Source organism: Haemorhous mexicanus, chromosome 2 (assembly GCF_027477595.1).
Source record: "Haemorhous mexicanus isolate bHaeMex1 chromosome 2, bHaeMex1.pri, whole genome shotgun sequence".
NCBI lineage: Eukaryota > Metazoa > Chordata > Aves > Passeriformes > Fringillidae > Haemorhous > Haemorhous mexicanus.
This window is the reverse complement of record NC_082342.1, coordinates 120,386,802-120,413,533: the sequence shown is the minus strand read 5'-3', so window position 1 is coordinate 120,413,533 and position 26,732 is coordinate 120,386,802. Positions and strand designations below refer to the sequence as shown.

The 26,732-nt window shown below is 45.7% G+C and overlaps 1 protein-coding gene across 5 annotated transcripts; it reads left to right on the top strand.

The window, feature by feature from the left end:
- The first annotated feature begins 1,784 nt into the window (after positions 1–1,784).
- MORC3 (MORC family CW-type zinc finger 3) lies at positions 1,785–26,531 on the top strand. 5 transcript variants are annotated; one of them, XR_009485527.1, is made up of 18 exons: positions 1,785–1,914; positions 7,012–7,084; positions 9,959–10,091; positions 12,199–12,413; positions 13,932–14,079; positions 14,950–15,097; positions 15,183–15,314; positions 15,556–15,675; positions 16,081–16,178; positions 18,211–18,315; positions 18,422–18,544; positions 18,656–18,730; positions 19,590–19,632; positions 20,572–20,756; positions 21,251–22,082; positions 22,207–22,370; positions 22,546–22,785; positions 24,920–25,060. XR_009485527.1 is itself a non-coding variant. In XM_059840148.1 (17 exons), exons 1-17 carry the CDS (start codon positions 1,876–1,878, stop codon positions 25,071–25,073), a joined length of 2,787 nt encoding a protein of 928 aa, XP_059696131.1. In that variant the 5' UTR covers positions 1,785–1,875; the 3' UTR covers positions 25,074–26,531. The 5 variants fall into 5 exon arrangements, 2 of the variants coding, with proteins under 2 accessions (XP_059696131.1, XP_059696132.1); XR_009485525.1 differs by having other exon boundaries at positions 22,546–23,211; positions 24,920–25,056; XR_009485526.1 differs by lacking the exon at positions 24,920–25,060 and adding an exon at positions 23,125–24,384.
- The last annotated feature ends 201 nt before the right edge of the window (positions 26,532–26,732 follow it).

The window sequence follows — 26,732 nt, the reverse complement described above, 5'->3', positions numbered from 1 at the left end:
GAGATAGAAAATAGGTGGGGGAGGACAGAAAGAGAGTGACGGGGACAGAATAACGAAAATACCATCACTCCACAGATCCCAGTGATGTTCTATTGATCCTCTCCAGTGCTCTTGGTGCTGATGGTGCCACGAAAGCACAGAATCCCAAGGGTTAATGTAGCTCAGGCCAGGGGGGAATGCCCAGGGCAGTAAACTCCAGATCTGTTGCATCCAGTGCAGACTGCAGGAATGACTCAGGGGGGCACTTTGGGATGGATTCTGACACCTCTGAGGTGTCCCTGATGTCAATGTCCTGTGGATGTGCCCTGTGGGGCTGGGGCTTTGTGGTGTTCAGTGCCTCTGGACTTCGGATGAACCTCTGAGGTGACTCCCAAAACCTGCTCCCCTCCTCGTTCCAGGGGAGGCTGTGGAAAGCTGCCCACTGTGGGCTCCACACCCCAAACCCTGCCAGGGAAGGATCTCTACTGGGTTTGGCTCTTTTTTTCCCCTCTCCCTCAATCCTGTTTGCTCCCTCAATCCTGTTTGTTTGCCCCTAGGCTGGGTTGATTGAACAATAGCATATCTAGGGGTTCAACTCACAGTCCAAAGTCCCAGTCAGGTGGAGGCTTCTGTGGTTGCAGCTTCTTTAAACAGTTTTTGTTTTAATTGGCAAAACTCTTTCATAACAATGCTTAAGGCATGAATCCTTTCAGTCCCTGAAGGCTCCTCAGGCCCAGCCATGACCCCAGCAGCACCACCATGTTCACCATGAAACCCCAGCCTCAAGTGCCACATCCACAAGTTTTTTGAACGTTTCCAGGGATGGGGCCTCCACCACCACCCTGAGCATCCTGTTCCAATATTTGACCATCCTTTCCCAGAAAAAATATTTCCAAATATCCACCCTGAGCCTGCCCTGGCCCAGCCTGAGGCCGTTCCCTCTGCTCCTGTCCCTGTGCCCTGGGAGCAGAGCCCGACCCCCCCGGCTGTCCCCTCCTAGCAGGGACTTGTGCAGAGCCACAAGGGCCCCCTGAGCCTCCTTTGCTCCAGGCTCAGCCCCTTCCCAGCTCCCTCAGGAATTCTCCAGCCCCTTCCCAGCTCCCTTCCCTGCCCTGGACATGCTCCAGCCCCTCCAGGGCTCTTCTGCAGGAGCAGAACTGGACCCAGCCCTTGAGTCAGAGCCAGCACAGAGGAACAATCCCTGCCCTGCTCCTGCTGGACACACAATTCCTCACCCAGCCCAGCTGCCAGGGGCCTCTTGCCCACCTGGGCACCCCTGGGCTCGTGTCCAGCCCCTGTCAGCAGCACCCCCAGGGCCTTTTCCTACTGGGGCACAGTGGGACTTTCCCACAGCATCCTGCCCTCCAGGCACTCAAGTGTTCGTGTCTGGCTCCCCAGTCCAGATTCTACTTCGACATTTCTGCTGATTCCGGGTGTCCAGGGCAGGGAAGGGAGCTGGGAAGGGGCTGGAGCCCCAGCTCTGCTCCCAGGGAACAGGGACAGGAGCAGAGGGAACGGCCTCAGGCTGGGCCAGGGCAGGCTGAGTTTGTATATCGGGAATTTTTTTCCTGGAAAGGGTGCTCAGGCCTTGGCAGGGGCTGCCCAGGGAGGTTTGGAGCGTCCATCCCTGCAGGGGGCACTGAGTGCTCTGGGCTGGGGACAAGGCGGAGATTGGGCACAGCTGACCTGGATAATGCCCAAGCCCGGTCCCAACCTCGGCCATCCCCTCACTCCGCCCCGCCGCCATCCCCTCACAGCGCCCTCAGGCCCAGCCCCGCCCACCGGTGGGAAGGGGCGTGGCCCCACAACAAGCCCCGCCCCGCGTGCGCGCGCCCGGCGCCGGAAGCGGGAAAGGCCGCGGGGAGGCGGAAGCGCGCGCGGGGCCGCGGCCTGAAGATGGCGGCGAAAACACAGGGCGGGATCCGCCTGAGCGCGGTGAGTGCGAGCGGGCGGCGGGGCCGCGGCCGGCCGGGGCACGGCACCTGAGGGACCCGCTCGGGACCGGCTCCTTCCAGCCTGCTGCCACGGCCAGGGACACCTTCCACCGTCCCAGGCTGCTCGGAGCCCCGTCCAGGCTGGCCTTGGGCACCTCCAGGGTCACTCCCTCAGCGAGGGCGGGGAGCGCCGCCGTGTCTCTGCGGGGGACGTGGGGCCTCTGATGGGCCGGGGGCTCCCCCGCCCTCATCCCGGCTCTGATCGGGGAAAATTCCCTTCTCCCGGTCCGGCCGGGCTGTCCGAGGGGAAGGTGAGGGCTGGGGGTGGGCTCGGTGCTGGGGGCGGGATTTCCCCGCCTCTGGCGAGCGCCGTGACCTCTAATTGCCGACTTGTAACTTCAAATCTTAACTACTTTTATTGCAAGCGGCCTAATTACAGTTTAACCCTAATTGCAACTGAGAGGGATGAGTGTTCGCGCAGTTCGGTGCTGTTGTGTTGGGTTTTCAGTCGCAGTATTGTTGCTGAGCTGTTGTGGCAATTGGTTCGTTTGTTTGTGCCGATGGGAATGAAGTTAAAGCTGCTTTTTTAGGGGAAACAGGAGCGGTTTTCCTAAGTCTCTGCCTCTAAATCTCACCTTGCTTCAGGACAGTGGAAAGGAGCAGGAGTGCTCTGATGAGTAACTGATGAAATATTTGAGTGAAAAAGGTGTGTTGGGATATGCTCAGCGCTGCTGGAATTACAGAATCATTTAGGGTGGGAAAGACCTCCCAGATCATCGAGTTCAACGCTGGCCTGAAATTTTATCACCTGATATCGATTTGTGTTACCCTAACATCCATTTCTCTTACCTTAATATGAATTTATATTACCCTAACAAAGTTGCTAAAGGAAATTATTCTGGAGATGAGCCCTAAACATCATTTCCTTGAAGTTCCAAAGTTGCATTTGGATTTTGATTTCAGGCCTTTAATTCTTGCAAGTGTTTGAAATCCACAGTTTGTGTGATATTTTATTGCAGCAGGGTTGTCCTGGTTCTTTAGATAAATATTTGGATTTATTATTATTTTTTTGAATGTATTATTGGTGTCTTGAGAGGAAAAATGTCAAAAATCAGCCTTTTCATGGGGCAGTTCAGAGTTTAAAATCATTCTCAGGTTGAAATCACTTTGCCAAGCTGAACTCTCAGAGGTACAAACAAAACAAGATGCACTTGGTAACTTTCTGAATTATTTTTAGGCTGCTCTTTGGTTTTGTGTGTTGCAGGCACAGCTGAGAATTTGCATTCAGTGGCTTTCAAGTGAAAGCTGTGGGTTTTGTAGGGTTTTTCTTTTTTTTTTAATTTATTTTTTGCTCAGGTGAAGCAGCTGATGCAGTTTTGACCAGGTTTGTAAAAGGCTTTGTAATGCAGAGAATGGTGAGAAGAGCTGATAGTCACAGTTCTTTGGGAATATAAAATATTTCCCGTGGACTCAGAGGCACTGGGAGGGCCTGGGAACTCATTCCCAGCTTAAAATTTATCTCCTGCTGGAGCTCTGACAATATTTTTGTCCAGCTGAACAATGAAGCAGCTCAGGGAAGTGATCCAGGTTGATATTTTAAGAGTGGTTTTTAATTTGGATTGGTCCCTTGATGTGGTTCATTGAACAGTGGTGACCTGGGATTGTGTAGCTGGCAGGAGAAATTTCTCCATAGAATTTTACATGGAAAGGGTGCTCAGGCCTTGGCAGGGGCTGCCCAGGGAGCTCTGCAGTGCCCATCCCTGCAGGTGTCCCCTGGAGGTGGCACTGAGTGCTCTGGGCTGGGCACAGGGTGGCCATGGGGCACAGCTGGCACTCCCTGGGCTGGGAGGGATTTTCCAACCTCAGGAATTCCATGAAAATGGCAGAGTTGTTCCCAAGAAATGCAGGCTAAATCAAGATGCATTTTTCACTCAAATGCATGAATTACTGTAGTGATGATGGGTGACACAACAAAAATCTATTATGTGCAAGCAATAATTTCCTAAGATGAGGCAAACTCTGCAAGGCTTTGGGATTTGTGCACACCTTAGGATCTGCAAGGGGTGGAAACTGAAATTCCCAAAGCTGCCTGTCATTTTTGAGAGATAAACTGCTTTATTCCTCCATATTTGCTGTTATAACTGCAGGAGATGCTGCTCTCAGGACAGGTCAGTTTCAGCTGTGCAGGTTTGAGTTGCTTTTGCCTGCACAGAAAAAATGAAATTACTAAACAAAACCCACTTAATAATGAAATATGTTTGGCTGAGCGAGCAAAACAGCTGGATTGGCAAAATGAGTGTTCAGCTCTTACTGAATCTCAATTAATTAGGAGCTAATTAAAGTGGTGCATTGATGAATGAAGTGTAAGGACAAACGGACTGAAATATTTCCTGGTGAGTTCATCAGGAATTGGGGAGTGGTTGCTGACAGCTGGATTGCTCTGGAGGAAACTACAAAACTGATGGCCTACAACCACTGTTCTCTTCCTCCTTCATCTGGTTTTGTGCCCTTGTTACAGTGAGGAAGGCCAGGCTGGATGGGGCTTGGAGCATCCTGCTCTGCTGGAAGGTGTCCCTGCCTGGGGCAGGGCTTTGTTCTGGGTGGTCTCTAAGGTCCCTCCCGGCCCAGAGCAGTGTGGAATTCTGTGATCAGGTGGTGCTGTGTGCTCTGAGGTAATTTTCCCATGAATTCCCTGTGGCACACGTGCTCAGCTTTGCTGAGGGATGGGAGATTGGTTCCAGTTCCCATCTTGCCCTTGCTGTACCTGTCACAATTCCCAGTCCTGTGAACCACTTGCAGCCTTTCTCAGGCAGTGATCTGGAGAATGTCAGCAGGATTCCTGTGATGTTGTTTTCAGAATTCCCAGTGGTTCACAGCAGTGGAGCTGTTGTGTTACACAGGCAAGCTTTGATTTCTGTGCACACAGAAGGATTTGGTTCACAGGCAGAAAAAGACATTTATTGGTGATGGTGCCGCTGTGGGTGACACTGAGGTTCTTTCTGTCCTTCCTCAGCTTTGTCTGATAGTCAGAGGAGGTGCTGCTTCCTTTTCAGCAGGAATTTGCCCATGGAAAGGGTGCTCAGGCCTTGGCAGGGGCTGCCCAGGGTGCTCTGCAGTGCCCATCCCTGCAGGTGTCCCCTGGAGGTGGCACTGAGTGCTCTGGGCTGGGCACAAGGCTGGGATCGGGCACAGATTGGGCTTGGTGGGCTGGGAGGGCTTTGACAGCCTCAGGGATTCCATGAAATTCCCAAGTGTGAGTTGATGCCTCTGTCAAAACCACAGTCAGGGCTTCTTGCCAAGTCCCTCTTGCTGAGATTCCAGGGAATCCAGCAGGGAATCCAGCAATGAATCCAGCAGGGAATCCAGCACTTCCAGCTCCTGTGTGCCTGGAGTTGTTCAGTGTTTCAGCAGGGAGCTGAGCAGGTGCCAAATCCCTGAATGTGCATCCTTGTGGTGGGTTGGGATTTTAATGAGGTTTTGTTTTACCAGGGAGGGATTTCAGGTGGGAAAAACCCCACCAGTTATTTCTGGTGGATTTTGTTCCCAAAGCTTAGAAAACCAAGGAGCAGATGCTGGAGGATCAGATGAGGAGAATCACCAGGGCTCTGAGGATCCCCTGAGTTCCTGCACAGCAGAGGGAGAAATCCAAAGATCCTTCTGCCCATGTGCTGTGGCACATGTGAGGTTTCCATTAATAGCCCAGAGGAATTTTCTTTTGGATTCAGAATTACTTGGAAGTGTTTGTTGGGAGCGCCCTGGCTTAGCCTGACTCCATGCATCAGATTCTGTAAACCTGGAGCTCTGCAGCACAGATGGCAACCAGGAAGGTGCTGTCTGCTCCCTCTGGTGCTCCATGGAGAAATGCAGGGATTAGGTTGCAGTTGGAATTGTGTCATGTGCTGCTGTGACCTGAGAATCGAGGTGACAGCTCTTGGCACGTTCTGTTGCTCTGAACCAGGGCTGCTGCTTCTCCCTGTGCCTCTCTCCTGCTCTAGAGCCTGGTTTGTGGCTCTGGGATTTGCTTTTAGCATCATTCCTTTTCACCTTGGAGCTTGGAGGTGGCTGCTTGCTTTTATTTGCACTTGACTTTTATTTACACTTCATACCTTGATAAAAGTGCTTGTCAACGAGTAACTCTGTAAAAATGATGCAGTATGGATATGTGCACAGTATTTATAATATTTCTCAGATTTTCTCTGTGTAATAATGTTGATTATGCTGTGGGTTTTGTCTAACTCAGTGGCACAAGGGCTGTTTTCAGTGTTGTGTTCATAGGTGCTGCTTTTTTTACCATCACCACCATGCTGGCAGGGGGGCTTGAGCAGATCTGTGCAGGGGGTTTGTGTTAGAGGCTTTGTAGGAGTGTAACCATGGATTTCCTCAGGGGGAATGCAAACACAGCGAGCAGCTGCAGCAGTTAAATTTTTTCCAAATGTTGCTTGGACAGGTCCTTAACTTAAATGGATTTTTAGTTCTGCTTTTCCAAGTCTTGAAGTGAATGTATGTGAGCCTAGGCTGGGGCTGTCTGGCAATTCTTTTGGCACTGACAATCTCCAAGTTACATCCCATAAGGAGGTGCTTTATTTGCATATTTTCATCTAATTCTGGCAGTGTCTGTGCCTTTGGGTGCATGAAATGTGTGAGACCCAAGTGCTAAAAGCACCAAGCACCCCGAGAGGGGATTTTGGTCACTGTGGGCACAGACAGTGCCCCACAGAGGGTGTTGGGTGCTGCTCACTCTTCACATGTAGTTTGAATCCTCCTTGTTTAGGATGTGAGTTTTGAACATCTGAGAGCTTCTGTTACTGGGTTTCGACCATGGCTTTGATGTTTTCTGTAACCTCTGGCATCACTAGAGAGCAACAGTTCCTTGTATTTTTATAAAGTCTGTTAGTTTGACAGCCCATGCTCAGAACATGCTGAAACTGTGCTGAATTTCCTCTTCAAGAGCTGTGTTTATGTTCCCTGCCAATACCCAGAAATCAATTCAATTACAGCCTTTTGGTGGTGTTGTCCAAACCAAAATTTCCTTTATTTAACAGCCTGGTTTCTGCCTTGGAGAGCACAAACTAATGCCCCTGCTTGTGCTTTCTTCCAGCTGTGCCCAAAGTTCTTGCACACCAACTCCACCAGTCACACCTGGCCCTTCAGTGCAATTGCAGAACTCATAGGTAGGTGATCAATAGCTTGGAATGATTCTTGTTTCTTGTTACAAACCCTTTTTCCTTCCTTTTAGGGAAAAACCTGGCTGAACATCCTCAGTGTTTTGATTTTTGTTCTGGTCCTGTTACCTGCATTACCTGGGGCTTGTCCATCTGTTTGTGAGCTCCTGATGATCATCTTGCCTTTGATTTTGAGCAAAAGTTAATTGGACATCTCCAGTGTTCCTCTTTTCCATAGTCAGGGAGTGATGAGCTGGTTCCTCAAAATAAAAGTGTGGCTTGGGACCCCAGCCAAGCTGATTGAGCACTTTGCTGCTGCAAAGGGAGCAGCTCCTCTCCTCCACATTTCCCCCCTTTCCTTCCCCCCCCTTTCCTTCCCCCCCCTTTCCTTCCCCCCCCTTTCCTTCCCCCCCCTTTCCTTCCCCCCCCTTTCCTTCCCCCCCCTTTCCTTCCCCCCCCTTTCCTTCCCCCCCCTTTCCTTCCCCCCCCTTTCCTTCCCCCCCCTTTCCTTCCCCCCCCTTTCCTTCCCCCCCCTTTCCTTCCCCCCCCTTTCCTTCCCCCCCCTTTCCTTCCCCCCCCTTTCCTTCCCCCCCCTTTCCTTCCCCCCCCTTTCCTTCCCCCCCCTTTCCTTCCCCCCCCTTTCCTTCCCCCCCCTTTCCTTCCCCCCCCTTTCCTTCCCCCCCCTTTCCTTCCCCCCCCTTTCCTTCCCCCCCCTTTCCTTCCCCCCCCTTTCCTTCCCCCCCCTTTCCTTCCCCCCCCTTTCCTTCCCCCCCCTTTCCTTCCCCCCCCTTTCCTTCCCCCCCTTTCCTTCCCCCCCCTTTCCTTCCCCCCCCTTTCCTTCCCCCCCCTTTCCTTCCCCCCCCTTTCCTTCCCCCCCCTTTCCTTCCCCCCCCTTTCCTTCCCCCCCCTTTCCTTCCCCCCCCTTTCCTTCCCCCCCCTTTCCTTCCCCCCCCTTTCCTTCCCCCCCCTTTCCTTCCCCCCCCTTTCCTTCCCCCCCCTTTCCTTCCCCCCCCTTTCCTTCCCCCCCCTTTCCTTCCCCCCCCTTTCCTTCCCCCCCCTTTCCTTCCCCCCCCTTTCCTTCCCCCCCCTTTCCTTCCCCCCCCTTTCCTTCCCCCCCCTTTCCTTCCCCCCCCTTTCCTTCCCCCCCCCTTTCCTTCCCCCCCCCTTTCCTTCCCCCCCCCTTTCCTTCCCCCCCCTTTCCTTCCCCCCCCCTTTCCTTCCCCCCCCCTTTCCTTCCCCCCCCCTTTCCTTCCCCCCCCCTTTCCTTCCCCCCCCCCTTTCCTTCCCCCCCCCCTTTCCTTCCCCCCCCCCCTTTCCTTACCCCCCCCCCTTTCCTTACCCCCCCCCTTTCCTTACCCCCCCCCTTTCCTTACCCCCCCCCTTTCCTTCCCCCCCCCCTTTCCTTCCCCCCCCCTTTCCTTCCCCCCCCCTTTCCTTCCCCCCCCCTTTCCTTCCCCCCCCCCTTTCCTTCCCCCCCCCCTTTCCTTCCCCCCCCCCTTTCCTTCCCCCCCCCCTTTCCTTCCCCCCCCCTTTCCTTCCCCCCCCTTTCCTTCCCCCCCCCTTTCCTCCCCCCCCCTTTCCTCCCCCCCCCCTTTCCTCCCCCCCCCTTTCCTTCCCCCCCCCCTTTCCTTCCCCCCCCCTTTCCTTCCCCCCCCCTTTCCTTCCCCCCCCCTTTCCTTCCCCCCCCCTTTCCTTCCCCCCCCTTTCCTTCCCCCCCCCTTTCCTTCCCCCCCCTTTCCTTCCCCCCCCCTTTCCTTCCCCCCCTTCCTTCCCCCCCCTTCCTTCCCCCCCCCCTTTCCTTCCCCCCCCCTTTCCTTCCCCCCCCCCTTTCCTTCCCCCCCCCCTTTCCTTCCCCCCCCCCCTTTCCTTCCCCCACCCCCCTTTCCTTCCCCCACCCCCCTTTCCTTCCCCCCCACCCCCTTTCCTTCCCCCCCACCCCCTTTCCTTCCCCCCCACCCCCTTTCCTTCCCCCCCACCCCCTTTCCTTCCCCCCCCACCCCCCTTTCCTCTCCCCTTTTCCCTCCCTCCAGAAAATTCACCTAACAGAAGAAAACAGGGATTTTTCAGCTGGATGAGGCCAAAGCTGTCCCAAAGGAGGAAACCAGAGCCCTGTGGCTGTGGAAAGGCCTGGCTTTTTTGGGAATACAATCTGTTCTATCATCTCAGCTCTTTTCACACTCCAAATGCTTCCAAACTTTCAGCCGTGTCTGTCTGTCCTCTTTTGTGATGCTGAAATACATTTTATGAAATATTTCACTATGATGCAATTTGGACTTAAAGTTTATAGGAAGAAACCTGCCAAGGTTTCAATCACCAACCTGTGAATCCTTTTATTTGTTTGAGCTGTTTTCTGTTTCTCAGCTGAACCTGGGGAGCAGGCAGTGAGGCAGAGGTGCCATCACATCCCACCCTTCCTCCCCCTCACAAATCCCTGGTGGTGAGGGGAAAAGATGGACAAAGTGGTGTTGGGGCAGCTGAGGTGGGCCTGGCTTTGCTGCCAGGAGGGCTTTGTGGAGCCCTGGTTTCTCTTTCACCCGAGTTTGATTTTCACATCCTGTAAACAGAAAGTCGAGTCTAAAGCATTTTGCAGCTCCCCTCAGTAAGGGCTGGGAGAAAGCAGACATTGCACCAGCTGCTCTGCAGGCAGGAAATGAAACTGGAATCTGAGCTTGGTTTCATTCATTTTCTGTTCTTGGGTGAGCTGCTCACCTCCAGCTACATCTTTGGCCTGTGTGTCACTGTCATTGATCATCTGGGCAGTTTTGTGTTGGTTTGGGTGAGGTCCTTGTGGTTTGGATGTTCCACCCTAACACTCTGTAAAACATGTCTGCACTCGGTTAATTTTTGTTTTCTGCTGTCCCACGCTGCTTTCCTTGCCCTCAGACAATGCCTATGATCCAGATGTGAGTGCCAAACAGATCTGGATCGACAAGACCGTCATCAACGACAACATCTGCCTGACCTTCACCGACAACGGCAACGGCATGAACTCCGAGAAGCTGCACAAAATGCTCAGGTGGGCACCTCCTGACACCCACCTGGGACAAATTCCACCTCTGCTTCTCATCTGTAATTCACTGATTTTGCTGATAATTCAACATTTCTGAAGGTTCTAAGGGTGCAGGTGACATTCCAGAGCAGGCAGATGCTGCTAAAGCTTCCCTGGAACTTTGTCAGGGAACTTTTACCTTATAATTTCCTTTCATCCTTTCTTTCAGCCTTCCCTTCTGTGGCAACTCTCTGTAGTGGCTGCTAGTGGAGATAAGGAGAATTCAAATATTTATTACTATTATTATTATTATTATTATTATTATTATTATTATTATTATTATTATTATTATTATTATTATTATTATTATTAATATTATTACCATCAATTAAAATATTTTACTATTATTATTAATAATAATTAATAATAATAATTGGTACATGCAATGTGCGAGATCCAAGTGCTAAAAGCACAAAGCCCCCCCTGAGAGGGGATTTTGGTCACTTTGGGCACAGACACGCTGGCTTTAGTTGAAGTTAGTGAATGAAAAAAAAAAGGGATATTCAGCTCAAACCCATTGGAATATTAATAATAGAATGTATTGTAGAAAAATTAATGGATTTTCTATTTTTTTAATTATTGTCTATTTATCTTTAAATATTCTGATTTTTCTCTTATTCCTACAGTAGTAAAAAGATTTCTGTGTAAAAAATTGCTCTGCCTGCAGATTTAAATTTGAGCAAGCTTGAATTCAAACTGTTATTTTTCTGCTAGATAACATAATAAATCCTAAATTCCATGTGCAGTTCCCTGTTTTACTTGAAGTGTGATATGGAAATGGAAAACTTGTGAATCAAGCATTTTCTAGGAAGTGGGGAGAGGAATAAGACAGGGTTAGGGGCTTTTATTATGAAATTTAGTATTTATTGTGAAATTGCAGGATAACTGTCAGATTCTCATAAAAATGCTTTTTCACCTAATTCCAAACTTTCTATTCCATACTTATTTCTAAGTATGGATATTTCTGTTCCATACTCAAAAGCTGGAAGTAGATTTCTCTAAGTGTTTGCTGTGTGGTTTTAGCAGCATTGTCCAGGGGATTTTAGGATTTAATTGTTCAGGAATCCCCAACCTCTAAAACAAGAGGTTTGGGTTAAATAATTTGCCAAGTCCTGCACTTGCATCTCTTGAACCCTCAAGTTTTGCAGGGATTTTTTTCCCACCCTTGATGCCTTCTAAAGTCTGACCCAGAGCAGAGGCTGGACAGAGTTACAGAATAAAGCAGGGATTTGTTCAAGGATCTCCTCCATGGATGAACCTTGGGCAGCACCAGAGCCCAGCCAGGGCTGCACCCAAGATGAACCAAAATGGTCCCAAAATGGACAAACAGTCACAAGGGCTCTCACTTTTAGAAGTTCTGCTCTGGGGCAGTCATGTTTTCTGGAAAAAATCCCCTCGCCCAGGATTTCTCCTGGGAAGCTGAGAAGCCTCAGAGAAAAAGGAAAACAAATTCTGATCTCATTTGCTTCTCCTGTGTTGAGCTCACATGTGGAATGTGGTTGGAGATTGTTCACCCACAGGTGATTGTTTCATTTGTTTCATGTGAATTGTTTTGACTTATTGAGCAATCAGGGCCAAGCTGTGTCAGGGGTCTGGAGAGAGTCACGAGTTTTCATCATTATCTTTTTAGCCTTCTGTAAGAATCCTTTCTGTATTCTTCAGTATAGTTTAGTATTTTTTAATATAATATAGTATCATAAAATAATAAATTAGCCTGCTGAGAACATGGAGTCAGATTCATCCTTCCTCCCTGCCACGGGGCACCCCACAAATACAATACTGCTCCGTTTGCACCTTGCAGTTCATTGTCCCAGCCCAGCTTTAGCCCAGGCACTCCCACCCTGCTTGTTTTTCTCTCTCCAGCCCACGGGGTTTGTGCTCCTGGGCTGGGATTGGGCTCATTTGTCCTTGGTGCCCAGCTGGAGCAGGAATTGTTTTGTCTCCCTGCTCTGTGCACAGAGCTCACCATCCCATAATAAAAAGCTCAGAAGTATACACTAAAACAGCACAGGTTCTGAAAACCATGAAAGCTCAAAGTTGAGGCCTCACCCTCCTGGTGTTCCCCCCGCTGCAGCTTCGGTTTCAGCGAGAAGTCGGTGATGAACGGCCGCGTTCCCGTGGGGCTCTACGGCAACGGCTTCAAGTCGGGCTCCATGCGCCTGGGCAAGGATGCCATCGTCTTCACCAAGAACGGCGACACCATGAGCGTGGGGCTGCTGTCCCAGACCTTCCTGGAGGTCACCAAGGCAGAGCACGTCATGGTTCCCATCGTCACCTTCACCAACCAGCATATCCTTCCTGCGTGCCTGGGCAGGGCTGGGGCTGCGCCCCGAATCCGGGGATAGCGACGCCCGAAGGGAAGCGTTGGCTGCTTTCGTGGGGGTTGATAGCAAAGTTCTCTCCTTGGAGAGGAGAAAAATTTCAAATGAAATTCAATTTTCAAATTTATATCAGATGTTCAAAGTTAAATTCAATTTTCAAATGTATAGAAAAATTTCAAATTTGATAAAATGTATATAAAAAATGAATTTATATGGAATTTTTGTCAAATTTATTTATGGGTGTTTGTATTAATTTTCTCCCTGGAGAGGAGGAAGTTTCAAGTTTATATCAAAATTTCAAATTTATAACAAAATTTCAGATTTATATTAAATTTTCAAATTGATATATGGACATTTATATCAATTTTCCCCTTGGAGAGTAGAAAATGTTCAAATTTATATCAAAATTTCAAATTTATATCAAAATTTCAAATTTACATCAACTTTTTAAATTTACGTCAACCTTTCAAATTTACATCAACTTTTCAAATTTGATATAATTTATATCTAAAATTAATTTATATGAATATATATATATGGATGTTTATATCAGTTTCTCCTTGGAGAGGAGAAAATTTTCAAATTTATATCAAATTTTCAAATTTGATATCATTTATATCCAACATGAATTTATATAAAAATTACATCAACTTTTCAAATTTATATATAGGTGTTTATATGAAAATTTTCTTCTGGTGGAGGAGAAAATTTCAAGTTTATATCACAATTTCAAGTTTATATCAGATCTTCAAATTTGATATAATTTATATCAAACATGAATTTATATGAAAGTTTACATCAAATTTTCAAATTTGATATAATTTATATGAAAATTTACATCAATTTTTCAAATTTATACATGGATGTTTATATCACTTTTCTCCTTGGAGAGGAGAAAATTTCAAGTTTCCGTCAAAATTTCAAGTTTGATATAAACTTTCAAATTTATATCAAATTTTATGTAATTTAAATAAAAAGTGAATATTTATATATCAGAGTTTATATCAAACTTTCAAATTTATATCAAAATTTCAATTTTATATCTTTTTAATATAATTTTTATATCAATTTTTCGACGTTGATGTAATTTATATAAAAAGTGGATTTTATGAGAATTAATATGAAATCTTCAAATTTATATATTGATGTTTATATCAAATTTTCAAATTTATATCAAAAAGTCAAATTTATATCATTTTAAAATGTGATTTTTATATCAAAATTTAAATTTGATATAATTTATATTTAAAATAAATTTCAATTTATATCAAATTTTTAAATTTTTAATCTTACATATGGCTGTTTATATCCAAATTTTCTCCTTGGAGGGGAGTCATAATCCAGAAGATTCTGGGTGATGCTGTAATTGGTTCAAACTTTTAACTTTGTAGGAGTTCTGAGATGAACTTGGGAAGTGAGTCCTGGAATTTCCTCGTTTTCTGCACTTTGCTCCATTGCCAGTCCGTGTCCTTAACCCAGCCCCCACGGCAGATCAGTGACCCAGCCGAGTCCAGGAACAGCCTCAAGGCCATCCTGACCCACTCCTTGTTCTCCACTGAGGAGAAGTTGCTGGCAGAGCTGGATGCCATCATCGGGAAAAAAGGCACCAGGATCATCATCTGGAACCTCAGGAAGTAAGAGGAATCCAGTCTTTTACCTCTCAGTCATTTCACATTTCCTTTCAGTGTTTGCAAACACAGAAGGATTTGGAACCTCAGGAAGTAAGAGGAATCCAGTCTTCTACATCTCATTAATTTCACATTTTCTTTCAGTGTGTGCAAACATAGAAGGATTTGGAATCTTAGAAAAATAAACCCAGTCTCTTACCTCTCATTAATTTCACATTTTCTTTCAGTGTTTGCAAACACAGAAGCATCTGGAACCTTAGAAAGTAAGAGAAATCCAGTCTTCTACATCTCATTAATTTCACATTTTCTTTCTGTGTTTGCAAACATAGAAGGATTTTATATCCTAGAGAGTAAGAGGAATCCAGTCTTTTACATCTCTCAAATTTCACATTTTCTTTCAGTGTGTGCAAACATGGAAGCATTTGGAATCTTAGAGAGTAAGAGAAATCCAGTCTCTCACCTCTCTTTAATTTCACATTTTCTTTCAGTGTTTGCAAACACAGAAGGATTTGGAGTCTTAGAAAGATAAACCCAGTCTCTTACCTCTCTTTAATTTCACATTGTCTTTCAGTGTTTGCAAACACAGAAGCATCTGGAACCTTAGAAAGATAAACCCAGTCTCTTACCTCTCATTAATTTCACATTTTCTTTCAGTGTGTGCAAACACAGAAGCATCTGGGGGTTCTTTGTGTGTGGAATAACTGGAACAAGCAGTGTGCACTTCACACATTTAAGTTCAGCTTCCCATTTCTTATTTTAGCAAATCTCTGAGGAATTCCCCTTTTTTTCCTTCTTTCCTGTCTCCACCACAACACCTCCTCTTGTATTTGCTTTTTTCCTCCTATAATTAATACATTTTCCCATCTTCATTCTTAGAGATAAAAATGACAAACCAGAATTTGACTTTGACAAGGATAAATATGACATCAGAATTCCAGAAGATTTGGATGAAACAGGCAAGAGAGGCTACAAAAAACAGGAGAGGCTGGACCAGATTGTTCCAGAAAGTGATTACTCCCTAAGAGTACGTGTTGGATCTTTAAAATTGAGATTATCTTTGGAAGCTGGAGGGTGCAAATGTTTTAATTTTAATAGGATCTGTTTTCTAGGCTTACTGCAGTATTTTGTACCTGAAACCAACCATGCAGATCATCCTGAGAGGGCAGAAGGTGAAAACACAGCTGGTTTCCAAAAGTTTGGCCTTCATCGAGAGGGATATTTACAGACCCAAATTTCTCAATGTATCCTTTAATATTTCCTTTGCAGAACTGAACTCTGTGACTGGATTTTGTTCAGTTGTATTGATAAATTTTGGAGTATTTTTTGGTTTTCTGGGTTTGTTTTTTTTTGTTGTTTTATAAGTCCTGCTGAAGAAATTATCTCAATATAAGAAAAGAAAGCTCTAAGACCCACTCAGAGTAACTCTTTATTTTTTTGTGTTCCATGAGATTCACCCTGTTATTCCTTAATATCTGCTCAAAGGCCAAAACAGTCAGAATTACTTTTGGATTTAACTGCAGGAACAAAGATCATTATGGAATAATGATGTACCACAAAAACAGACTCATCAAAGCTTATGAAAGAGTTGGCTGTCAGTTAAAGGTAAGAAATTGAGGCTTCAGAATATTTCAACATCTTGATAAATTTCATTCAAGCACTGATTTTAAAAAAGAATATGGATGGAAAGCAAGATACTGATGTATACTTTATAAAATCACCTTTTTTGCTGTGTGCAGCAGTTAAAAATTGTATTAAATTGTTTGGTTTTGAGACTGTTTGATACAAAAATATGAATCTGAGCACATCCTTCAGGACAAAAAGAGGGCTGGAGCAGAGGATTTGTTCTTTAGGGGGTTTATATCAAGACTTTCTCCTTGCAGAGGAGTCACAAGCCAGAAAATCCTTTTTACCCAATGTAGGTGCAGTTAATAATTACCTCCAGCAAACTCTTGCAATATTGGCATAGATTTTGTATTGGTTTTCCTGATAAACTTTAATTCCTTGCAGGCAAACAACATGGGTGTGGGTGTTGTTGGGATTATTGAATGCAACTTCCTAAAACCAACTCACAACAAACAAGATTTTGACTACACCAATGAATACAGGTATTTTTATCTGCATTTTCTAGTCCATATTACCATTTCCTAGGAAACACTTGATAAAGCTGCTTCTTTAAATAGGAAAAATAAAAGTTTCTGGTGTTGTGGCCAAACCTGTTCTTTTTAGACCCTTTTTTGCCTGCCCCCTCTTTGCCTCTTTCCCTTTCCTTACCAATATTTTTCCACAATATCCACACCACCTTGTTGCCATGTTTTTCCCTGGATATTCTTTTGTGGCTGTTCAGGAGGAGGCATTTTCCATGTGCCCAGCAGTGCTTTTAATGTGGACTTGAATGTGGAAATTTTGGGCATTGGTTGCAAACCTTGGTGATCCTGAACCATTTCCTGTGTGTGGCACCAACAGTTCCCTTGGCAGAGGGGCAGGAACTGGGAATGCCCTTGGCAGGCACAGTGAGCAGGGAATGTTTTCCACTTTTGGGGGTTTTTTGAACACTTCACATGAAAAGGGAGTTTCCTCAATCCCTTGGGTTTGATTTGTGTCTCAGCACCCCCAGGATATCTGGGAACTTTGTGCCCAACCAGTCTGTCCAAAAATGTAATTAAGTCAATATCCAGACAAGTGGGGAGAATCAGAGGATCATTAAGGTTGGAAAGGATCTCCAAACCTTAAAGTGCCACATCCAGTTGTTCCTGGACATAACTCTGGGGGGGAGGTGGGAGTTAATCTTACAATTAAATTATAATGATCCAAGTTACCTGAGGAGAGGGATTTTACCCAGCTGCTGCTTCAGCAGCAAAACAACTTCTCCTGTCCTGGCTGCTCTGTGTTCTGTCAGCTCCTGGTGCCATGGAGCTCCCATTCCTGCAGGGATTCCTGCAGGGATTCCTGCAGGACCTGGCTGTGGTGTCTCCACTCTGCCGTGCTGTTTGTCACCCAGGAGCAGATTCCCCATGCCAGCTGCATTCCATGCAGGAAGCAGCACCTGCATTTCACCTCTGGTTTCAGCACTGTTAAATGGGAGTGGAACCCCCCCAGCTTTCTCTGGTTTTACCCCCAGCCACCTCCCCTGCACTTGGAATGTGGGTGGGCAGTGACACCACACTCGAATCATCTCCTGTGAAGGGTTTTGTGCCAGGAGTGCTCCAGGCTTTCACAAGATGTTTTTGTTTTGGGCTGGAACGTTGTGAACCTGATGGAAAGGTGCCCTGCACTTCTTCCCTCCCCACAAAGGGGACATGGTCCCATCCATGCCTCACTGCTCCTTTCTGCCCTTCTGGTGTCCCCTGGCTCAGCAGTCCCTGCTGAGGTGACCTGGATCCAAGCTCTGGGTCACACTTTGAGGTCACTGTACAAACATTTTTCTTGGTTTGAGGCCCAGAGCAGGTGCTGAGCCAGGCCAGGGAGGGCTGGGCCTGGTTACTCATCCACTGGATTGCTCAGAGCTGAATTCCAGGGGCTGTCCTCACCTCCCCTCACCTGGGGGCTTTGTTGTTGTTGCTCACCTCTCCCTCCTGGGTGTGCCAGCTCTGGGAGTCCCTGAGCTGCACCGTGAACAGGAAACAAGACTGAGAATTACCCTGGGTGACACTGAGCTGCTCCTATTATCAGAGTGCAGACTTTATATCAAATGTTTGCCAGCTCCTTGTTGTGAAGTTGGACATCAGCCCGAACCTGCACTTGGGATGTACAGGAACAGCCAGAACCAGGGTCAGGTGCTGGATTGGTTTTGTGTTTTTAAATTCTCTGGTTGAGGCTGAACTGGTGAAGCCCCTCCAGGATTTGCTCTGTCCATCAGCAGCACCCTTGATTTCAGTCTTTGTGCTCTGACTTGTTTTTCCAGAAATTCTATTCCTGAAAAACACGACTTCAGACAATTCTCATTTCTACAGGTTTCTAAATAAAAACTTTTTATAAAAGAAAAAAGGAAAAACTTTTAGAAAAGCTTTTTTCCCACTCTTGTGCAATTAGAAATATTAAAGTGGTTCATGCACTTTTTCTGTCACTGGAGTTTATAAAGATTCTTTCTGTGCTAGAGTTGGATTATTCAAGGTGATCTTTAAATTCTTTTCTTTGCAGACTCACGATAGCAGCACTGGGAGAAAAGCTCAACGATTACTGGAATGAGATGAAAACCAAGAAAAACGAGGAATATCCCTTAGCTCTGCCTGTCGAGGAGATCCAGTGAGTCCCCTGTGACAGCCCAGAGCTGAGCACACTGTCTCTGGTTTATCTGATAGGAGAGCCCTCTCTGGTGTGCAGATGCTGATTTATTTTGGTTTTTGCCCAGGAAACAGCCAGACCAGACGTGGGTGCAGTGTGACGCCTGCCTCAAGTGGCGGAAGCTCCCGGATGGAATCGAGCACTTGCCGGAGAAGTGGTACTGCTCCCTCAACCCTGACCCCCAGTTCAGGTAAGGACACAGCCCAGGGACACCCCCCAGCCCTCACAGACCACCTGGCAGCAGCAGGGGTGTTCAGCTCCTCCTGTTGTGGGTTTTTTTCTGTCCTCTTCCTTCCCTCAGGAACTGTAACGTGCCAGAAGAACCAGAGGATGACGATTTAATACACCCCACGTACGAGAAAACCTACAAGAAAAAGTGAGTTCTGGAGATTTGACAGGGCTCCCAACACTAAACGCTACCAAGGAGAGCTGTGCAGCACTTGGGGTGACTGTCCAGCCCCCAGAGGGATGATGTTCCAGAGGATTTGGCAGTGTGAGAATAATCAGTTTGGGATGTCCCATCAATAAGTAAATGAACAATCAGTTTGGGATATCCCATCAATAAATAAATGAAGAGTCAGTTTGGGATGTCCCATAAATAAGTAAATGAACAATCAGTTTGGGATTTCCAATCAATAAATAAATGAAGAATCAGTTTGGGATGTCCCATCAATAAATAAATGAACAATCAGTTCGGGATGTCCCATCAGTTAATAAATGAACAATCAGTTTGGGATGTCCCATCAATAAATAAATGAACAGTCAGTTTGGGATGTCCCATCAGTAAATGAACAATCAGTTTGGGATGTCCCAGAAGCAAACTCTGAGGGCTCTTAGGAGATCTTGGCTGGGTCACTTTCAGAGGTGCACACTGAAGCATATTGAAAGGATCAATACATTGATTTAGGAATAAAAGGGTTCTTAGCTAAGGTGTATGACAAAAACTGATTTGGGTAATTGTGATGCTGCCTTATATTCTAGAAGTGGGAGTTTGGGGTTGTTGTAAATATTTTTACAAATAATCTAGAGGGATTGTTGGAAGTTAAGCTAACTTCAGACAAGCTTCCAGCTTCCTGAGGAAATTTTCATTCAATAAACAAGAATACTTGGATTATTGTATCTAGCTGAGATGAGGAGTACTGTGTTTGCTTTTAGATCTTAGATTTAGTTTTTATAATGAATGAACACTTTGAATATAAACTCCTAATTTCTATTTTTTCCTTACTGCTGTGCAGGGACAGGGAAAAACTGAAGAGGAGACTGGAGTACAGCCACCAGGTAACTGCTGAGGCTGGCAGGAGCCTGCCCTGGGTGCCAGTGTCTGCTTCAACATCCACTTGTACTTTGCAGGATTTGCTCACCATGAGGAAACCCCAAATCCCCTTTCTTTGCTGCCCAGTGATGGAAAATCCACCATTTCTTTCTCCTCAGGAGGGGGTTTGAGAGGGACAAAGGTCTCTGGCCAGAACTAGAGGAGATGGCAGTCACTGGTGGCTGTTTTTATGGCAGGACACCCAGTTCTTGAAAGGGGATTTATTGGAGAGAGATGTGATGATGATAAAAAGTAAAGATGCCCTTAAAAGTGGAGATCTCAGTGGGGATAGACAGAGGTGGAACAGCTACACTTGTGCAGGGAGACACTCAAATTCAGAATTAATCCAGATGCAGATCAAGGTGTTTGATGGGAATGTCTGGATTGTAACTCAGAATCAAATTTTCCAAGTAGGATTTCATTTCAGTTGTATTCAAAGTCAATTTCTGACGTAAGATCATTTCTGGAGAAGAGATGCTGCATGTGCTGTTTTAACCTATTTATTTCATCTTACTGTTTCTCTGCCATTACATCTCCCCCAGTACAAAAGGAATTTCTAAAAGTGAAAAAATTGCTTATTTTGGGCCAACTGAGCGAGCCCTGAGCAGCTTTCCCAGGGATGTCTGTCCTGGAGTTTGTGTCTGATGGGCAAACTCCAGACAGACCCACAGCTTGGGAAAGGCTCTTGCCTGGGATTCTGCACAGCACTTTAAAATGAAAAAGTGGATTTGCAGTAGTCTAGTCAGCATTTATCATCCCAAAATCCTGAGCCTGGGTTCAAGGGGGTACTTAGATATGGACATGTCAGAATTTTAGGTGTTGGTATCTAAAGAACTGCTTAAATCTCTCCTGAAGACTCTACTAATATCTGTTTATTTCCATTCTTAACTTACATTGTCTTATAGATCAATAATGAAATATTTTTAAAAACATCTGTTTCTTCAAGTAAAGACTTCAAAACATTCTCATCTCCAAATGCAAAGGAAGCTCTTCCAAGGTTACTTATACCAAAATCATCAGATGCTTCTGTTAGAAGATCTCTGCCTATTTTAATTAAAGTATCTTCCCCTCATTTGGATGCTGATAGCAGGTGAGTGGACCTGTATAAAAGAGATTCCTGTTTATTTCTAAAATTGATAACTGAATGAAAATGATGGTGTTGGGGGCAGCTTCAGCTGCTGAAATTCCTGTGGGAATTCTGGGAGCATGGGAAGCTCCAGGAGACTTCATCAAGTACAAAAGTGAATGCAAGAAAATGACAAAGGAGCATTTTTAGTGATTTGTCTACTCAGTAACAGAATTTGTGTTCTCCACACTCCACAGGCTGTTTTCCTGAAACTCTCTGGGGATGTTCCTGGGAATACTGGGTCTGTTTCAGAATAATGTGGGAGTGTGTGGATGGCAGGCACTGATTTTTACAGGAATTTATTCCTGCAGGTGATTTTCTGGAGTGGTAATTTTTGAACAGTGCTCAGAGAAACACTGCACGTGGTCGGAAACAAATGATTTGGCAGCATTTAAGCAAATAAATTATTATCTTAATATTTTAATAAAGAATGATTATTTTAACATTTTCCTCCTCAGTCTCAAAAGGAGGACGCAGAGCTGTGCGACACCAGTGTCCCTGAAGACACCTCGGCTCAGTGACAAAACATTCAGCAACCACGAGGAGGAGGATGATGATGAAGATGTCATCATTTTAGAGGAGAGCAGCACTCCAAAGCCTTCAGCAGATCCTGATGTTCCTGTGGTAAAAACAGAATGTATCAATTTGGATCAGGAGGAGAAGCAGAAGGAAAACTCTCCCGTGGGGGAACCTTGCAGTGCAACCACTTCAGAGGCAAGAAGTGAACAGCTGAGCTCAGCAACACAGACAGAGCTCCCAAAGCTGGTGGTGAAAAAGGAGGAGGTGGAAGACATCCCAGTGCAGATTCCTGGGGCAGAGATGGAAAAGGAACAGCACAAGGTCAATGGTGTTCCTGAGACGTCTGCAGAGATGGAAAATGAACTGAAAAATCAGCTGCAATCATTGACCAGAGAAAAGGAAATGTACCAAAGCAAATGTGAAGCGTTAACCAAACAGGTGGAAACACTGGAGCAGCAGCTTTTGGAGATGAATAATAAATATGTGAAAAAGGAGATGTGCCATCAGGCAACGGAGACAGTTCCCTCCTGTGCAGAAGGGAGTGCTGATGGGAGGAGCTTGGCAGAGGTGACAGCTCTCTATGAGCAGGCCCTGGGGGAGATAGCAACGCTCAAGGAGCAGTGCAGCACCCTGCAGAACCTAAAGACTGAGTGCAGCAAATGTGCTGATGGAGAGAGCAAGAGTGAGGTGGACGAGATGGCAGTGCAGCTGGATGATGTTTTCAGGCAGCTGGACAGGTGCACCACTGAGAGAGACAGCTACAAAAGCCAGGTACATCTGCTAAAACACTCCTGACACTTCAATTATCTCTATTTTTTACCCCCTGTTTCACAGCACTTCTACTACACAACGTTTTGAATAGTTCTTACAGCTTTCTTTTTCTTTTGATTGGCAGATTGAAGTCCTGGAAGTGGAGAAGAATCAAATGGCCTGTCAGTGTGAGGAGCTCAAGGCAGAGCTGGCTCAGTTAAAAGCTTCAATCCCACAGGCTGTAGCACGTGCAAATGATTCTACCACCAGTAATGTAGAAGACTCTGTAAATTTTTCTGATGGAGAAAGGTATCAGTTTTGTTCTTTCTAGATGTTATTTCAGGATTTTTGCTTGTTGGTTGTATTTCAAATGTTTTGATGAAGGTTACATTTGATAATTGTATAATAAAATGTGATGCTTGCAATTCTTTTCTACTGCATTTTGTGACTCCTAACTAATGTTGTTTTTTTCTTTTTTCTCAAGTGATGTTTGTGATTTATGATTTGTGTGAGCAGGATTGGTCACAACAGAATAGCAAATGGATACTTCTGAAAATATCCAAAATGTTGTATAATTTCTAAACACAACTTGCAAACCAAGGAGAGAAAAGGGAGGCAGGAAACAGGAGGATGATCATTATTTTCTGCTGTGTAATGAACTTCACTTTGAGAGTCTGTTTTTCTCTCTTGAATCAACTGAAGAGTCTGGATTTGAAACTTTCCTGTAAGAACTCCTTGCTGCAGGCAAATCCTGTGGAATCAGGGTCTGGGGTGTGTCTTGGAATTAAACAAGGGTTGAAATTTCCAGCTGGAGAGCTTGGAGCTCTTGGGAAGTGGGAATAGCACACACACAAAAAAGCCAGAGCAGGTGGAAGCAGAGTGAGCTGAGGTCCCTGCTGGGGGGAGCATCAGCTCTGATAAAAGGGGAGTCAATTAAGGGATCAATTCAGCAAATTGATCCCTGGGACCAGACGAGAGGCATTTCAGAGGGAGCTTTAGGGCCTTGCAGTATCTCCAGCAGTTAACATTCCTGGAACAAGGCAGTTCTTATGCTCATATTTAGGACAGCCAGAGCTCCATCCTTGTACTGCAGCCTCAATTCCAGGGAAAGCATGGAATAAATCTACCTGGAAGCCACCTGCAGCCCCACGTGAGTCAAAAAGGGAGTAAGGACAACCAGCATGGGGTGACTGAGGGCAAACTGGGGATCAGCAGCAAGACCAAGAATGGAAAAGGCTTTTGCACCTCAAGTCCTGTGTCCAGTTCTGTGCCACTAAAAGGACATTGAGGGGCTGGAGCCTGGCCAGTGAGGGGCTGGAAAACATCCTGGGAGAAGCAGCTGAGGGAGCTGGGAAGGGGCTGAGCCTGGAGAAAAGGGGGCTTGGGGGGACCTCACTGCTCTGCACAACTCCTGACAGGAGGGGCAGTGAGGGGGGTTGGGCTCTGCTGCCCTGTCCCAAGGAAAAAGAGGAGAGGAAATGGCCTCAAATGGCACCAGGGCAGGCTCAGATTGGAGATTGGGAAAGAGAATGTCCCTGGCAGAGTGGTCAGGCCTTGGGCTGAGCTGCCCAGGGAGGTTTGGAGTCACTGTCTGTGGGAATGTTCAGGAGCAGCCCTGGGGATGTCATTTTGGGGTGATTGTTGGACTGAATAACCCCAAAGTTCTTTTCCAGCCCTGGGGATCCTGGGATTCACGGCCTGGGTGACAGAGACAAATGAACTCAATAAATTCCTGGTGCCATCAAACTGGCAGGAGCTCAGTAGGGCAGAGCTGCTGCTGAGGGACTTTGACCAATTGGACAAATGAGCTGGAAAAAATCCCCTGAAAATTCCACAGGGGCACCTGTGAATTGATGCAGGAGCAGCAGCTGGAGGAAGTCCCCGTGGTGCTGGGGGTGGCAGTGCAGCGTGAGCCAGCAGGGCACTCTGCTGGTGGCACCACCCGGCTCCTGCTGGGCTGGGCTGGGCTGGGCTGGGCCAGTGACTCCTCCCTGGGGCCCGGCATTGAGAGCCCAACCAGGGAGTGCTGGATGCACCTCTGGACACCCTGGCAGAGTGGAGAATAACCTGGATAATTTCCAGAGATTCCTTTCAGTCTTAAAAAAGAAATTGACCCGCATAAAAAATTATCTGTCAGCATTTAATTTCATTTCTCCTTATAGCTCTGATGTGTGTTTATAAAAAGAATTAGCAAATAAGTGCAGGACTTGGAAGTAAGTTCCCCCACAAGCTGATGGAGATGTGGCAGCACTGGGAGAACTGGATAAAGGAGCTGAGCGTAGAAGGAAATGGGCCACAGAAGGGATGGCTCATGGCAAAACAATTTGATCACGAAGAGGAGACAGCAAGGACATCCAGGAAAGAAACCAAAGAAAGGAGGCGCAGCCTTTTCCCTGGGCTATAACCCTTACTTCCTATTTATATTTTAAAGCCTTTGGACAAACTCCTTTTTCTTGCCTTCTCCTCTCTTTTTCTCTCCTTTTGTTCCTGTGGGTTGTGGTAGTTTGGGTTTCTAAATGGATAAAAATACCAGGCCTTAATACTGCTTTGAGAAATACAGGTGGTGTGGGGGAAAGGATTGTACCAATGCTTATTCTGAAATATTTCTGACAGGAATTCAGTTCAGTATTGGTTTGGAACTGAGGGAATGTCCCCCTTGAAGCTGAAAACTGAAGAGAAGCTTGGCAAAACTGGTAGATTTAGAAATAATCTAGAGGCAGCTTTACCTGCATCCATTTTTTTGTTGGTTTATGGGAGTCATGGAGCATCTCCAGCCTGGATTATGAGTCCAGCATTGTTAGGTGAGCTCTGAACACAGAATTGCATCTCCAGCTAATGCTGTGCTGCTCTCTCCCCAGCCTGAAGCTCCGCTCTCTCCGAGTGAACGTGGGACAGCTCCTGGCCACCATCATGCCTGACCTGGACCTGCAGCAAGTCAATTATGACATTGATGTGGTGGATGAAATCTTAGGGCAAGTGGTAGAACAAATGCATGAAATCAGCAGTACTTAAAATCTCGGTGTTTTAGCAGAGTTTTATTGCTCTTCCATTATAAACTGTAAGTTCCAGACTGTAAATGGGGCTGCTTTACTTTATATATTTGACATAGGTGGATCTCTCATGTAAATATTCCACATTTAGCTGTTCACTTCCTCCTCAAGGAACACTGTCAATACTGACCCACCCTGATGTACTTAATTAAGGATTTTGCTTTGGAAATGTATTTGTAATTAAATTTGCAGATATTTTTACTATTAGGAATCTTAATACTTTTCTACAGACACCTTTTGGTTGACTTTGGATCTTATATAAGCATTGATACCTGTGAGTATTTCCTCTTCTAAAGTAGTGGAATATCATAGAAATGAAAAAAAAAGAAAAAAGAACTTCCTTGATTTCCTTCCCAGAGTCGTGTACCCCACAGTGTTGTTCCATTGCTCCCAGCAGTGTTCTGTGTTGCATTCATGGGATAGAAATGTAAGTAGCAGGTGAGAATTTGGGCCACGTTTGGGGAATATTTGTGTGGTACTACCAAAAGAAGAGTTCTTAAGGGTTTTATCCTGAAAACTGGGGATGGACCAGTTGGATGGAAGCACTTGGAAAAGGAGTGATGTTTCTTTATCTGTGGTGAAAACAACAGGGTGAAAATGTTCAGCTTCAACAGCTCTAGACAGTTTTTATTACAGACAGGAAAAGGGAATTCCTCTTTTTCACATCTCCCCTTTTAGAGTTCCAATTTTTCCATGATCATGGGAAAACCTGGAAGCAATGGTACCAAGAGAAATTCCCAGCCAGCTGCAGGGATTTCTTTCCAAGTCATTGGGAATGACAAGCTGGGTGGGCAAAGACAGCAAATCCATCTTTTCCTCTGTGGTGGGATTGGTCACCCAAAGAGTGATCCAGAAAAATTATTCTTGCTTTGAAATTCAAAAAATAATTTAATTAGTGTTCAATATGTTAATTCTTAGGAAGGATCTTTTTTTTTTTTTTTTTAAATTTAAATAAAGCCAATACTGTTGGCTTTTGCACTGCTACTGTCCTGAGTTAATCCCTTGGTGTCCCTTCGAGTTGTAGTTCAGTGGAATTCTTTCCATGGACAGTATTTCAGTGGAAGATCTCTCTCTATGCCAATAACGGGAATGCACTACTGTTGTACTTTATAAAAGAGAAATTGAATGTTTGATTTGGGAAGAGGTGGCTGTAATATAACTATGTATGACTTTTGCAAAGTTTATATTTCCCATTTCTTGGTGTGTAGCTTTTCCATTTCTTAATCATTATTTATTACGTTTCATCAGACTGTAGCTGAATTTCTTGTAGACAACTGGCAAAATAGAGCACATGTCTATATTAAAAATGGCAAATTTACAATGTACATTTACACTTTGGACAACGGTGGACTTATGGAAATGGTTTCTATTTACTTGTTAAAATGTATTTTTTGTAAAAAATAAAAAGATATAAATTGGAGTTTGCAGTTTGTGTTTGTTTCTAAATGAAGGCTGGCTCAGTCTGGTGTTGGACTGGGCACACCAGTATGGAAATGGGATGGCAATGTCCTGGATGTGGAAAAAGCAGTGCTGGGGTAATCCAGAGGCTGTTAATGGAATGGAGCCGAATTTCAGGAAGTTCTGCTGTTGATTCATGGACAAGCTTCCTTGTCTTCAGAAA